Below are 14,993 nucleotides of genomic sequence, written 5' to 3'. Positions count from 1 at the left end.
GATGAGAAACAAGCGGACCGTGGGAGGCTGTGCCAGGTCATCCCCACGCGGAACCTGGTAGCAAAACACTGACAAGAACCAAAGCCGCAGCCGGAACGGGAAGTCAAACCTGGCACGCCGACCTTACCGGAAATGATGCTCTTGCCGTCCCTCATGAAATCGATGCCATGGCAGGTCATGTTGGGCACGGTGATCCGCAGCAGCTCTCTGTTGGTCAGCGTGTGCCACACTCGGATGTCCTTCTTGGCGCAGGTGGCGAAGAGCTCGGCGGTGCCGCTGCAGAGAAGCCACCAGGAGAGTGAGACATGCAGCTGCACAAGATGCACAGTGTTTCTCAGATGCAGGCTTGACGCTAAAATGGCCTTCTTGAGGATGTAGGGAAGGATGCTTTTTGAAAGTGTTAATTGCACAGTCGTGTCCGACTCTTTGCAACCCCATGGACTGTAGCCCGCCAGGTTAATCTGCCTATGGGATTATCCAGGCAAGAATACTGGAGTGGGTTGCCATTTCCTTCTCCAGGGATCTTCCCAATCCAGGGATCGAACCCGGTCTCCCACATTGCAGGCAGATTCTTTATCATCTGAGCCACCAGGGAAGCCACCAGGATGCTTTTAGATACCTATTGTCTCAGGCTTAATGGCCTTACAGATTCCTTGTGCAGAATGGCATTAGATGGGGAGTTCCTTGGTGGCGCAATTATTAGGACTGGGAGCTTTCACTGCTGGGGGTCCAGGTTCAATCCCTGGCTGGGGAACTAAGATCCCACAAGGTGCACTGCTTGGCCAAAATTAGTAAATAAAATACGACATTTTGGAGTGGTGAAATCGTCACACAGACCTCACAGATAACAGTTATAAAACCCAGATAAAATGAACACGATAACAAGACTGCCAAATCCCAAAGACACTGAAAATATTTTAAAATAGACAGAAATCAAGAAGAGCTTGCTCTTGTGAAAGTGTAACTGGGGGACTTCCCTGGTGGTTCAGTGGCTAAGACTCAACACTCCCAATGCAGGGGGCGTGGGTTCAGTCCTTGGTCAGGGAACTAGATCCCACACATCGCAACTGAAAACAAAAATCCTGAATGCAGCAACAAAAATCAGCTAAGACCTGGCACAGCCAAATAAATAAATAAATACCTTTTTCTTAAAGTGCAACTGGAAAGCGTTAAGAATCTTTATTGTGTGATTTTCTAACCAGAGATGCCCCAAACTCCCTAGGTATGGTGACCACAGAAAAAAAGTAGCAGAAAAACCACAGCCTCACTGACTAAAGGTGCCAACCATCAGAATAAGGGGCTGGAAAATTCATCTGGAATTTAAAGGGAAAACCCTGGCAGCAAGAGAATCATAAGAGGAAGACCTAAATTCTGATTATTAAAAACTGCCCCAATTCCTGTGTGCCAGCTGAATTCTACACGTGGGGGGTGCAGGAAACCTTGAGAGGAAAAAAAAAAAACAAAAACAGGAGGCAGAGACCAGAGAGGACACTACTTTTCTTTTTAAAATTCTATTTTTTTCTTTCTTTTTAAAAAAATTTAAGATTCTGTTTTTGAGGTCAGCACTATATGGATCAATCTGAGAGCTTTTTTTTTTTTTAACCTTTTTTTAACTGACTACATTCACCAACTGTGCTCAGTTTGGGTGGCTGAAAGCTGAACCTTAGAGGCTTAGAGTGACTGCTAGGATATTTCTTTAGGGGATATAAAAATGTTCTAAAATTAGGTTATGATAATGGTTGCAAAACTCTGTAAATATGCCCCTAAGAAAGCCATTGAATTGTATAGAGGGTGAATTTTATGATATGTAAATTATATTTCAATAGAGCTGTTAAAAAAAAAAAAGAAAGGGGTACAAAACCTGAATAGATTAAAGACTGCATAAGAAATTGAAAAGACATTTAAAAACTTACCCTTACAAAAGACACCAGGACCAAATACTTTATAGATTGATTCTACCAAGCTCCTTAGAAAAAGAGAGGAAAAGTGACACAGAAAGGAAATGACCAATTTTCAAATAAAAATTTGCCTGATGGGAGGCACCAGCCATTTTCACTATTAGAAATAGGAAGGACCTAATCACAAAGGCTCAGGAAAGCAAAACTACATTTGGTGACCTCAAGGACCAAGTTTTCAAAGAGCCTTGCTGCCTATACAACAATGACCTTGAGTTTTGTAAATTCAAATGAATTACTGAAGTTCAGAGCACAAACTGTGACCAACTTTATGGGACAAATCTCACCAAAGACAAATAGGTTTCATAATCAAATAATGACAAACTCTGATGGCAGCTCTGTTTGACATTAAAACTGCTCATGGTTATATGTTTCACTGTCTTGTGAGGGATTTACCAATATATATAGCAACTAGATTCAGGAGAACTCTTAATCTTATGGCCACTGCCATCAGGCAAGCCAAATCTGGAAGACACAAGACGTGCAAACAAATGACTTGAAAGATGTTTGAAAAAAGGCCTTACTAAGTTTTGCTCCAGATAGCAGTGGAAAACAGAAAAGTTTTTTCAGTCTGTTCACCTTTTCCGTGATGAATTTACTAGAAAAGCCAACATTCTAAAGAGGCCCAAATTTGAATTATAAAATGAATGTAGCTGCTTGGTAAAGGCCAAAGAAAATCTATTAACATAATTCACTACAATAGAAAAATTTATGGAGAAAAAAATAATAATTTATTATTGTTAGGTAGTTAGAATAGGAAAAAGGAGTCCAAAAAGGTGGTGGCTAAAAGACAAAGAAAGGGAAAAGCCCTTGAAAATGGAACAAAAGAAAATCCATGGACTGGAGTGAGAATTTCAGATGAAACAAACACACCCCCTTCTTGGCTAGCCCAATTGCATAGGGCAGGCTTAGCAGGGAGGAGACAAATGAATAAATGGAGGAAGCCAGGAAGGATTGAGGCCTCTCCTTTGGGGTTGCCCACCCTCATGCCTTGAAGGTGTACTATCCTTTGCTTGCTGAATAAAACTCTGAATTGTAACCAAGCTGTAACATTGGTACGCTGTTTAAAATCTTTGCTGTGTCGATACAGAACCGAGTAAATTACATTATGATTTATCATGACTGATTATGTTAGTAGGTGAAAAATGTATTAATAAAATTAAATTTTCTTGCTCATGGCATCACATCTCTACACTCTTATCACTTTTATGCTCTTCTACTTACAATGGGAAGACAATGTCCTCAACAGATTCAAAGTGACAAGTTGTGATGAGAGTCTCTTTGAAATTAGTGAAATTGACACGATAAATGTGTGATTCTTCTGTTCCTACGAAGAACTGGTGTCCTTCCCCTCGAAGTGTGATAGAGGTGATTCCACCTTGTAACTGGATTTTCCTTTAAGGAGAAGCAAAAGGTGAAGAAGATTTACTCAATTGATGAGCATTTATTAACTGTCTGAAGCATTATAGAGGATATATATATCGGGCATAAGAACCTGAGTCCTGCCTTCAAGGAGATCACACAGTTGGAAAGGCAGGAGTTACAATATCAAGTGCCCATGGTCAGCAAAGGGGGAGGCCCACGTGGTTTATGATAATCAAGGAAGTTTACAGTGAGATGTCCCCCTAAATGGGTGGTGGGACACAAGTAGGATTTATACATGGAACATTCCAGGCAAATGAATGGGTACAAATGACCATGGCCAATAAACACTTCATTCACTCCATGTCTAACAAGTGGAATCTTTTCATTGGCAAAAACCACCATCTACTGTGTTTCCAACTACTCATTTTAACAGCAAGATGAGATTTATTTTAAATCAGATATCACTTTGTCCACATCATTTAGTTGCCGACTAAAGCAAACCTCTCTCTAGAGGGTGTCTCCTCATCCAAACCCTGTGGGGTAACTTACTTGATGGGTTTGTAGCTGGGGCTTTTACAGAAGACAAGCAATCCATCTCCAGAGCCCACCAATAAACCCCCCATCTTCAGGCAACTGATAGCTGACACTCCCTAGGGGGAGAGAGAGCATTAAGGGAAAAAAACGCCAAATGGTTTCATCATTAGGAATCTACGCATCTCTATTTTTGCTTTGCAAATAAGATCATCTGTCCCATTTTTCTAGATTCCACATATATATATTAATATACGATTTTTGTTTTTCTCTTTCTGACTTAACTTTACTCTGTATGACACATATACACTATTGATACTACGTATAAAATAGATAACTAATGAGAGCCTACAGTATAGAGCTCAGGGAACTCAGTGCTCTGTGCTGACCCAAACAGGAAGGAATTCCAAAAGACAGGGGATCTATGTATATGTATGTGTGCATGCATGCTTAGTTGTGTCTGACTCTTTGTGGCCCCATAGACTGCAACCTGCCAGATTCCTCTGTCCATGGATTTTTGCAGGCAAGGAATACTGGAGTGGGTTGCCATTTTCTCCTCCAGAGGAATCTTCCTCACCCACGGATCAAACCCATGTCTCCTACTTGGCAGGCAGATTTTTTACCACTGAACAACCAGGGAAGCCCCCTTGCTCTATATATTGTAAGTTAATTATATTGTTTTGTCCATAAAGTTCATTTGGGGTTCTCTGTGAGATGTATGGAAAACCCAAACGAACTTTTTGGCCAACTGAATACTTCAATAAAAAACAAAAATCTAAATTAAAAAAAAAAGTTGGTTCTATGGTTAGAAAGATGAAGAATTACTTGATATTCAAACCAACTGTCTTGATAGTCAAAAAAATACCTCCAATCCCTTTGCCCTAAAAGAATTACATCTTTCCACTTGTGTAACTGGCATCTTGGAAACATCACTTTATGTTATGTAATTTACCTTTACACCTGAAAAGCACTAAAGCATCCATGGGAGAAACTTAAGTGCCACAGGTTTGAAGAACACTGAGACAGTCAGCATCTTTTCTGGAGAGGCACTGACATTCCAAGTACTCAGCAAAAATATCCAGATCAGAATTTTCACCAAGTGTTTCATGGAGCCCTTCAGAGGAGTCAGAATTGGCAGGACTCTCAACCTTGCCCTCCTTTAGCCTGATCTGATTTGGTTTCATCTATTGAATATATTGGAATCCCTCTCCTAAAAATCATTTGAAAAACACTGATTTGGCGTGTGCCTATGACTAGACTCTGCTTATTGCTAGACTCTTCTGTACCTATACTGTAGCTTTCTCCCATTCTCACCCAGCTCCTTAAAAACTTGAATAATAAGTGGCTATGTGACTAAGAAAACTCTAACACCTTCCCAGGAACACGGTGCAATATTTCAAAGCTTCTTGGGACCATCAGCTAAGTGGAAAATTATCTAAGCTTGAACCATCTGTTCCATTATCAGACATGAGATAGACAGGTGCAGAACCTGGAAGAAGCTTTCAGATCCAAAGTTTAGTAGAAACAGCCCTTGTAACTTTCTGGGGGCACTGGAAATAACAGCACTTATTCTGTCCAATTACCCTTTGATTGTAGGCTTTTTATTTTGGTTTAGAGATCAAAGTCTCTTATCGGACTTTTAACCTGAATTGTTAGGAATTCTGCAAATATAAACAATGAACAATTTCTACATCTTGCTCATGACTTAAGATGTCAGCTGAGGCTAAAGTTTAAGATCTAGTTATTAGATTAAAAAGAAATGACAGATAGTCTTGTAAATCAAAGAGCACATGTCACTTACACATGGCAACTGGACTGCCCAAATGCTGGAATAGAGGTGATTACAAATCATAAAGCCACAGGCCTTGAGCTTTGAAGATACAAAAAAAAAAAAAAGTGATTCTGACCCCTAATTGAAGACACCTGGGATATCCTGAATATATACCAGTGATGAGGGTTTGAGCGAACTAGTCAATGAACATTGAAAATTGCAGTGTGGCCTTGGGTGCATCATAGATGTGTTGTTTCTCCCCACAAACCCTTGATGGAAGTCTGTGCTGGCGTGGCAGGAAGAAATCACTAGAAAACAGCAGGGCAAGCAGACTTGGATGGTCTCTACTCACCAGACTGAACTTGTCCTTGGCAGGCCCTGTATCTGCCAGTAGCTTCGTCCTGGGGTTCATTTTTAAAATATCTCCAGTGGTGGTGCCAAGGTAGAAAAAGCTATCGTCATTGGCCATCTGGGGATGAGAGAGACGAGGAAACCTGAAGACCTGGTTTGCCCAGTGATGCCCAGGAGCCCCTGATCAAATCTGAACCCTATGAAGACCTCCAAAAGTCCTCAAGGGTGACTTCTGTCTCCTCAGACTCGAAGATGGGTAAGACCACCTTCAAGGGGAGCAGAATCAGGGCCAGATTCAGAACTGTATGAAACATCAGACTCCAATCAGCCGCGAATTTCACAGAAGTGGACTTGTGTCTGCTATTAGCATGCACTCTCTGAGGCATCTCCAAAGGGCTCCTAGCGTGAAGTTGTGCTCCTCCAGAGAGAATATGTATTTGCTTTATCTCCTATTTTCTAAAGTCTACATTCATGAAACGAGTGGAGAATGGGGTTATATGCATGAATATCTGAATCCACATTAAAGACACATGAATAATCCCTCTTTGTGGAGGAGACTGCATGCATTTCAACAAGGAGTTTCGTTGTTAGAAACTTTATTTCTTGTGCAGAAATAACATGCGTGGCAACAGGAGGTGCTGTGGGCTCTGAGCACCTCCTGGCTACCCTGCTTCCCAGCAGGTGAGGCAGATTCCTGGGGTCTGATGGCAATTCAGGTCCACTGAAACAGGTTCCCCCAGAGCTGTGTCCAGCTTCCCACGGGAGCTCCTGAAGTGAGACTCCCTCACCTGTGCCTCCCTAGTCAGTGTCCTCCATGTCCAGGGCTCCCCTCCCCACCCCCAGCCCAAAGAACATGTACCTACACACATGCACACATACACACACACACACACCCCTGTCTTGCTCAGTACTGTTAACAAGGACTTGTACTAATATTTATGTAAAATAACAGAGTAATTCTTACTGAGATGCTCATGACTATTCTTTTCATCTGTCCTGTTTGGCACTCGGTTGGCCAGATCTTTCTGTTTGGGAGATCCAGTTCCCATACTCGAATTGTCCCGCTAGAGAAAAGAAACAATCAACTGGAGACCCGTTTAATAAATGTTTCATCTCTTCTCTGTTTTCTGCAGTCTTTTGAAGGAGAAGCTGAAAGGAAGAGAACTAGGCATTTTTGAGGATTTCTTATGGCCTGGTGATCTCCCCAAGATACAGTTGTCATTTGGATGCTGAAGTACTAGCATCTGCAGGCTTTCTCATTTGTTTCGATATAATGAATACCTGAAGTTGGAATTGTCACAGAGAATCCAGTATAGATGGGTACCAAACCAGAAATCTTACTGAAGAGTGATAACTTTTTCTTCCTTGGTTAGGAAGATCCCTTGGAGAAGGAAATGGCAACCCACTTCTGTATCCTTGCATGGGAAATCTCATGGACAGAGGAGCCTGGTGGGCTACAGTCCACGGTATTGCAAAGAGTCGGACATGACTAAGTTACTGAGTGTGCACACGCGCCCTGAGTGTGAGCACAGATTGTGTGCAGTGTGTTATCAGTAACAGACAAACCAGAGGCAGAAATGGATTTAGCTGATCAGCAGAACTTCTTCAGTAGGAAGCACAGAATGATCAAATAACTGTATTTAAAAGGACTTCCAGCCAAAATAACTTTTATGTGTGTGCTAAGTCACTTCTGCATTAGCAGGTAGGTTCTTTACCGACAGAACCAGCTGGGATTTTTAGTGACTCCCAAATTATGAAAATTATGATGGAATCTCTTTTTTCAGGATGAAAACCACGTTCCCCCTAATTGGAATGACCGTGTTTTCTTTGTAAGCAAATAGGGTGATTTACACGTTCTGGAAAATTAGACAGCAGACACGTACTTTCCAGCAGTGACAAACATCTCGTCATGGCACTTGGAGAAGATGACTGTGGTGGCGTTCCCGACGTTGAGGCCGGCTGCGGGGCTGCCACAGATGGCCTCTCTCTTGGCTATGCTCCAGACCACCACACTGCCCGGATGAAAGAACAAAGAGAGTCAGGGGGAAACGGGCTTTCAAAATAAGAAATGGCTCTTTTAGCCGTTCTAGAAGGAAAGAAATACAAAGGTTACTCACAAAGGAATGAAAGAATTATATTGACCATACCCCCCGCCAACCCCCAAACATCTAAATCTCTTGCTAAAATAAAGAGATTTTTGAGACAGGCAGGGCATAAAAGTTTACCACTCATTTATGCTTGTAAAAAAATTTCCTTGGGGAAATACTCCAGCCAAAAAAAAAAAAAAAATTGTTAATTAGAAGTAATAAAAGAGAATGACATAGGCATGTTTTCAAACTTGACCATGCCATGTAGCTGATTCAATTGGAGGACTTGCCAAAGCAGGAAGTGCTAGGACCTGCCCCCAGATGTTCTGATTCAGTAGGTCTGGGGTGGAGTCTGAGAATCTGCTTTGCTAAAATGTCTCTGGTGATGTGTTGGTCTGGGGACCACACTTAGTGCAGTTCTGTTGCAGCTTAGGGCTTCCCAGGTGGCTCAGTGGTAAAGAGCAGCAAATGCAGGAAGCACAGAAGATGTAGGTTCGATAACCTGAGTTGGGAAGATTCCCTGGAGTAGAAAGTGGCAACCCACTCCTGTATTCTTGTCTGGGAAATCCATGGACAGAGGAGCCCGGCAGGCCCCAGTCCTTGGGGCCGCAAAAGAGTTGGACACGACTGAGCACACACACAAACATGTTGTAGCTTACCTTTGCATCTTTCTGGGTGTAATCATACAATTTAGTCCTAAATTGATAGTGCTTGGGTTAATGATATCAAGAATGCAGGGGAGGGGGTATTACGTTAAACACTGGAATCATTGCAGAGATGTGGACCTAGAGATTGTTCTGTGGAGTGAAGTGAGTCAGAAAGAGACAAATACTGTATAATATTGCTTATATGTGGAATCTAGAAAAACATTAGAGACGAACTTATTTGCTAAGCAAAGCAGAAATAGAGTCGCAGATGTAGAGAACGAACTTACGGTTACAAGCAGACGTGGGATAGATTGGGAGATTGACATTGACATATATACACTGTTGTTGTTCAGTCTCTCAGTCCTGTCCAATTCTTTGTAACCCCATGGGCTGTAGCTTGCCAGGCTCCTCTGTTCTCCACTATCTCCCAGAGTTTGCTCAAATTCATGTCCATTGAGTCAGTCATGCTACCTAACCATCTCATCCTCTGCTGACCCCTTCTCCTTTTGCCTTCAGTCTTTCCCAGCATCAGGGTCTTTTCCACATATACACTGTGCTGTGCTAGTCCGCCAGGCTCCTCTGTCCATGGGGATTCTCCAGGCAAGAATACTGGAGTGGGTTGCCGTGCCCTCCTCCAGGGGATCCCACACTGCAGGCAGATTCTTTACTATCTGTGTCACCAGGGATGCCCATGAATACTGAAGTGGGTAGCCTATCCCTTCTCCGGGGGATCTTCCCGACCCAGGAATCAAACCGGGGCATATATACACTGCTGCTGCTGCTGCTGCTGCTAAGTTGCTTCAGTCGTGTCCAACTCTATGCGACCCCATAGACGACAGCCCACCAGGCTCCCCCGTCCCTGGGATTCTCCAGGCAAGAACATTGGAGTGGGTTGCCATTTCCTTCTCCAATGCATGAAAGTGAAAAGTAAAAGTGAAGTCGCTCAGTTGTGTCTGACTCTTAGCGACCCCATGGACTGCAGCCTACCAGGCTCCTCCGCCCATGGGATTTTCCAGGCAAGAGTACTAGAGTGGGGTGCCATTGCCTTCTCCAATATATACACTGCTATGTATAAAATAGATAACTAATGAGAACCTACTGTATTGCACAGGGAACTCTACTCGATCTTGTGGTGACCTAAATGGGAAGGAAATCCAAAAAGGCATGGGTATATGTCTCCGTTTAACTGACTCACTTTGCTCTACAGAAGAAACTAAGACAACAGGAATGGGGAGTGACTGCTAATGGGCACTGGTTTCTTTCTGAGGTTGAAAATGGTCTAAAATTGATTGTGGCAAAGGTTGCACAACACGACATGTAAACAATGTCCTTGGGGAAGTATTCTGGCAAAAATGATTCCTCAGGAGATTTCAATGTGTACCCAAGATTGAGAACAGCTACCATAAGTTAAGAATAGTAATAGACTGCTGGATGCATTTCTAGTGAGGAAAAAAACTGTCAAATGGGGATGGGCCAGGGACATGTGACTACTTCACTATATACTGAGAACTATCAATATATAACTACACATGAATATAGATTTCCATTGTAATTAAGCTTTGCTGCTCAAACAAGAAAGTATCTGTAAAAGTGCACCGAATATTAAGTCCTACACAAACCTCGGGTGTTCCTTTAGCACTTACACAGGAATATGCACTGCACTGATTGTTCTTCCTAATATAATGCTTTGAAATACTTTTCCTCCAATATCATTTGTATGTATTCTCTCCCTACTAACCTTGACTGTGAGATCCTTGAGGGCAAAGATCATGCCTTAGCGAGGGAAGTTAAAAATGCCACCTCTGAAATCACACTTCAGGGTTTGTCTCCCAGCTCTGCTTCTTAGCAGCTGCTGCTGCTGCTGCTGCTAAGTCACTTCAGTCGTGTCTGACTCTGTGCGACCCCATAGATGGCAGCCCACCAGGCTCCCCCGTCCCTGGGATTCTCCAGGCAAGAACACTGGAGTGGGTTGCCATTTCCTTCTCCAATGTGTGAAACTGAAAAGTGAAAGTGAAGTCGCTCAGTCATGTCTGACTTGTAGCGGGTGACTCAAATTCCTCGTTTGTCATATAGCCCCAAGAGCTCCACCTCGTGGAGTTGCCATGAGGCTTAAATGAGCACACAGCTGACCTGTAGTAAGCGCTCGGAAAAAAAAAAAAAAATCAGCTATGGTTGATGATGAAGATGATGATAAGGATGATGTCATCTTTTCCAGCAATGATTCTAAATTTAGCTGCAAATTAGGATCACATGGGAAATCTTTAGAACTCCTAAAACTGAGGCCAATTAATCAAAGTCTCTGAAGGTGGAGCCAACCACTAGTAATTTTCTAAAGTTCCCAGTTGATTTCATTGCACTGCCAGGCTTGAGAATCAGCGTCCTGTGGTATTTTCCTCACAGGCTTTTTAATTTTTTTCTTTTGATGCTTAACATTTCAGAATATTTAATTTTCACCATTTTTCTTGGCAGTTTTTTCATACAGATGAAGTTTCATGTAAGTAGAATTCTTTATTCTGTGCTTTTTCTTAATATAGGGCATATAAATTTCCCAAATAATTGGGGGACTCTTTATAAGCACTTTAAGTCTTTAAACATTTATAAATATTATAAATTATCAATGGCCACTGAAAGTTAACACGTGTTTTTTATAACATTTTCCCCAGTTTTTGTTTGGTTCTACATGTATATGCAGGTACTTTACTTTCATAGTTACATTATTTTCTTTGTGATTTGTTTCTGTCTTTTCAGCTTAATTTGAACTCTTTCACCAAAAATTTATAATTTCCCAAATTCATATGAGCTTCATAAGCTTTTCATATCACACATGCTCAAATACAGATAGGCAACCAGAGAATGTTAGAAAGGGGATGGTTGTTAACATGTGTAAAAATATGCCTAGTAGAAAAGAAGTAAGTGTACTTAGTTCATTACCTTCCATCATCTGGGCCTCCTAGTGATACCAAGTATATATCATTTGGTGAAAAGGCCAGAGCTTCAATTTTGCCCTTGTGAAGTGACAGCCGAGCCATCAGCTCCCTTTTCTTATAATCCCACAAAATGATATCTGCCTGGGGGCAAGAATACACTGTCAGACCATAGACAGGCTTTGAAAGAACCAGAGGAGAGAGCTACCCCTCTGTGTGAAAAAATAATCATTCATCACTGTGCTAGAAATTAGAGCATGTCTTCCAAACATGACAGGAACAAAACTGAAACAGGTGTAAGCAGGGACTTTTGTTTCCAGGTATTAGCAGTCACAAGCTGCTGCTTTGGGTATAAAACCACCAGGTTCCTTTACTTTCAGCCTCACAGAGCGAAAATGAGTTCCAAGAGAGGTCAAGGGAAGAGGAGGAAGGGTGTCAACTGGACAGCACAAGAGCTATTCTGAAGTGAGGCAGTTTTTCTTGGGAGGCACCTCTAAATCCATATACAGTGGATGGTGTTTTAGTGTATTCACCTTAAAGCCCATGAATGTGACTTGTCCCGATGCAACGTAAAGTCCACTCTTGGAGATGGCCACACAAGAGACGTTGTTGCCATGACCATGTAGGAAATTCTGTTCCTGGGTATTTATTGCCTGGATGAGGATGGTGCAACCCAGAGGGTAGACCAGATGCTCCTGGTCAGGATGGCATTTTAGACCAGTGGGAACATGTCCTAAAAGAGAGATTGAAAATAATAAAAGTCAAGGGCTGCTGCTGCTAATTCACTTCAGTCGTGTCCAACTCTGTGTGACCCCATAGACGGCAGCCCACCAGGCTCCCCCATCCCTGGTATTCTCCAGGCAAGAACACTGGAGTGGGTTGCCATTGCCTTCTCCAATGCATGAAAGAGAAAAGTGAAAGTGAAGTCGCTTAGTCGTTTCCAACTCGTAGCGACCCCATAGACTGCAGACTACCAGGCTCCTCCGTCCTTAGGATTTTCCAAGCGAGAGTACTGGAGTGGGTTGCCATTGCCTTCTCCAATAAAAGTCAAGGGCAGAAGTGGCTAATTGTTTTTATTTAGACTGAACATAAGGCTTTTAAAATAAGCCGTCAGTTCAGTTCAGTTCAGTCGCTCAGTCATGTCCGACTCTTTGCGACCCCATGAATCACAGCATGCCAGGCCTCCCTGTCCATCACCAACTCCCGGAGTTCACTGAAACTCATGTCCATCGAGTTGGTGATGCCATCCAGCCATCTCATTCTCTGTCATCCCCTTCTCCTCCCGCCCCCAATCCTTCCCAGCATCAGAATCTTTTCCAGTGAGTCAACTCTTCGCATGAGGTGGCCAAAGTATTGGAGTTTCAGCTTTAGCATCAGTCCTTCCAGTGAACACCCAGGATTGATCTCCTTTAGAATGGACTGACTGGATCTCCTTGCAGTCCAAGGGACTCTCAAGAGTCTTCTCCAGCACCAGTTCAGCTAAAATAAGTGTGTGTGTTTGGGGGTTGGGCAGTATTAGGTAATTTTACTCCACTGACAAGGCTGGTATAGAGTATGTTCACTGCTAAGGAAAGATTTTCAGGGCATCCTAGGTGGAAAAAAGTCTGGTTATAAGGGACTATATACAGCATGAGTCCACTTTTATTAAAAAATTATATGTCAATGTACATTTGAAAGGATCATACCAAAATTTTAACAGAGATATCTTTGGGACAAGTAATAATGGTTGATTTTTCCTTAGGTTTCACTGTATTTTTCCACTTTTCTAAGCTCTTGTTCTTAAGTATGACTATGGATTTACCCCCTGTATTACTCTATATTCTCAGTGCATAGCATACTCTTTGCGTGTGTGCGTGTGTGCTCAGTCGTGTCCGACTCTGTGACCTCATGGACTGTAGCCTGCCAGGCTCCTCTGTCAATGGGATTATCCAGGCAAGAATACTGGAGTGGGTTGCAGTTTCCTCCTCTAGGGGATCTTCCTGAGCCAGGATGGGACCCACATCTGGTGTCTCCTGCATTGACAGGTGTATTCTTTACCACTGAGCCACCTGGGAAGCCCACCATACTACTTGGCATTCAGTAATTTTAGATAAATGCATATTTGACTATATGAAAGAATATAAATTGTCACAAAACCAAGAAGGCAAAAACCATTTTATTGAATTTTAAAAGGCCAAGATAATTGGAGACCCTGAGATATAAGAGACCCTGAGATATAACTGACAGTACTCTCTGAGCACTACAAAACAGTATTGAACAGTACTGAATTCAGTAGCAGGGCTCTCTACTGGTCACCAGTGTGATCCTTTGCCCTCATAGCAGGTCACTCACTTCCTTTACCAATGATCTGGTGACAAGCTCTAAAGATGGCCAGTACTAGGCTGTACTAAGTGCTCAATGTCTATCAGAGACTGTTAACATGTTCTATGTTTTATAGAGAAGACTCAAGAGCCAAGTCCTAGAATGTGCTAAAGCTTTAGTTATTGATTGTTCCGTGTCTACATTACTACAATTTTAAAGCTTTCAGGCATCACAATGCACTTTCTTTAAAAGTTGGCTTTTTCTAAAATGCAATCCATTGCTTGTTTTCATCCTTCTCAAAATCCAAAGAGCATTTCCCCTCTTCATGTTCCAGACAGGAGGTGGTCACAAGTCAGATTCAAGCAGAACAACCAGGCCCCTCTGACCAAAGCACCTCTCCCGTCCAGCTCCCCCCCGGTGTCCATCCTGGTCTGAAATCCTCACCTTCCTTCTGGTTAGAAGACAAATCGTCCCCTCAAGTGGTTGCTCAAAACACAAGTTCCCCACTCCCTCCAGCCCCTTCTCATTAGTACATCAGCTGGGATTTTAGAGGTTACTTGGTCCCAGGGACCTACACGCATTCTGTAATCGAATACTGAGGGGCAGGCAGTTTTGCTGGCTGTGTGGGGCTTAGTGCTAGGGGAGAGCTGGCTAGTGGGAGAAGGGTTTCAGATCACATTCTTTTATCCTTATGGCCTAGTGAGGGGGCATTTGGTTCCTTTCAGATGTTTGCAAAACCTATCCCGTTCTTTAAGGCCTGGAGCGAGAACATGACTCTAAGATCTTTGGGGAAGAGAGGCTGCCTGGGTCCCCAGTGCTTGACTCATGCCAGCGTCCCAAGCTGCCTTCCAGGTGCCACCTGCTGTCTCACTCTCCCTGGTTGCACCACACTGTCCCTGGGGCCCCTAAACCACCTAGCCCAGACACACTCTAGGTCTCACCATTGAATCCGATCACGGCCTCAAGCTCCAGCTCCACTGCCTCAGCCACCTCATCCTTGGGCGAAGTTTGGGTCTCCATCATCTGGAGACTCCGCTCACTTTCCTCTCAGCCTACAGAGG

At 42.9% G+C, this 14,993-nt stretch overlaps 1 protein-coding gene across 3 annotated transcripts in view; it reads right to left on the bottom strand.

Moving 5' to 3' along the window:
* The window catches only part of CFAP52 (cilia and flagella associated protein 52), a 25,511-nt gene extending 10,518 nt beyond the window's left edge, over window positions 1–14,993 (bottom strand). For 2 of the 3 annotated variants that reach the window (XM_055407021.2, XM_055407029.2), the window contains exons 1-9: window positions 14,874–14,993; window positions 12,165–12,364; window positions 11,639–11,775; window positions 7,857–7,985; window positions 6,938–7,037; window positions 5,975–6,091; window positions 3,870–3,970; window positions 3,180–3,350; window positions 128–276 (exon numbers count right to left, since the gene is read on the bottom strand). In XM_055407021.2, coding sequence (XP_055262996.2) covers window positions 128–276; window positions 3,180–3,350; window positions 3,870–3,970; window positions 5,975–6,091; window positions 6,938–7,037; window positions 7,857–7,985; window positions 11,639–11,775; window positions 12,165–12,364; window positions 14,874–14,955 — 1,186 coding nt within the window. In that variant the 5' untranslated portion in view covers window positions 14,956–14,993. The remainder of the gene's footprint in view (window positions 1–127; window positions 277–3,179; window positions 3,351–3,869; window positions 3,971–5,974; window positions 6,092–6,937; window positions 7,038–7,856; window positions 7,986–11,638; window positions 11,776–12,164; window positions 12,365–14,873) is intronic. The other variant, XM_055407037.2, reaches the window with a different exon arrangement.

This window comes from Moschus berezovskii, chromosome 20, assembly GCF_049115385.1.
Source record: "Moschus berezovskii isolate FMDL1 chromosome 20, NW_MosBer_1.0, whole genome shotgun sequence".
In the NCBI taxonomy this organism is placed as follows: domain Eukaryota; kingdom Metazoa; phylum Chordata; class Mammalia; order Artiodactyla; family Moschidae; genus Moschus; species Moschus berezovskii.
Note: the sequence above shows the minus strand (reverse complement) of the source record. Positions and strands in the feature narration are given on the sequence as shown.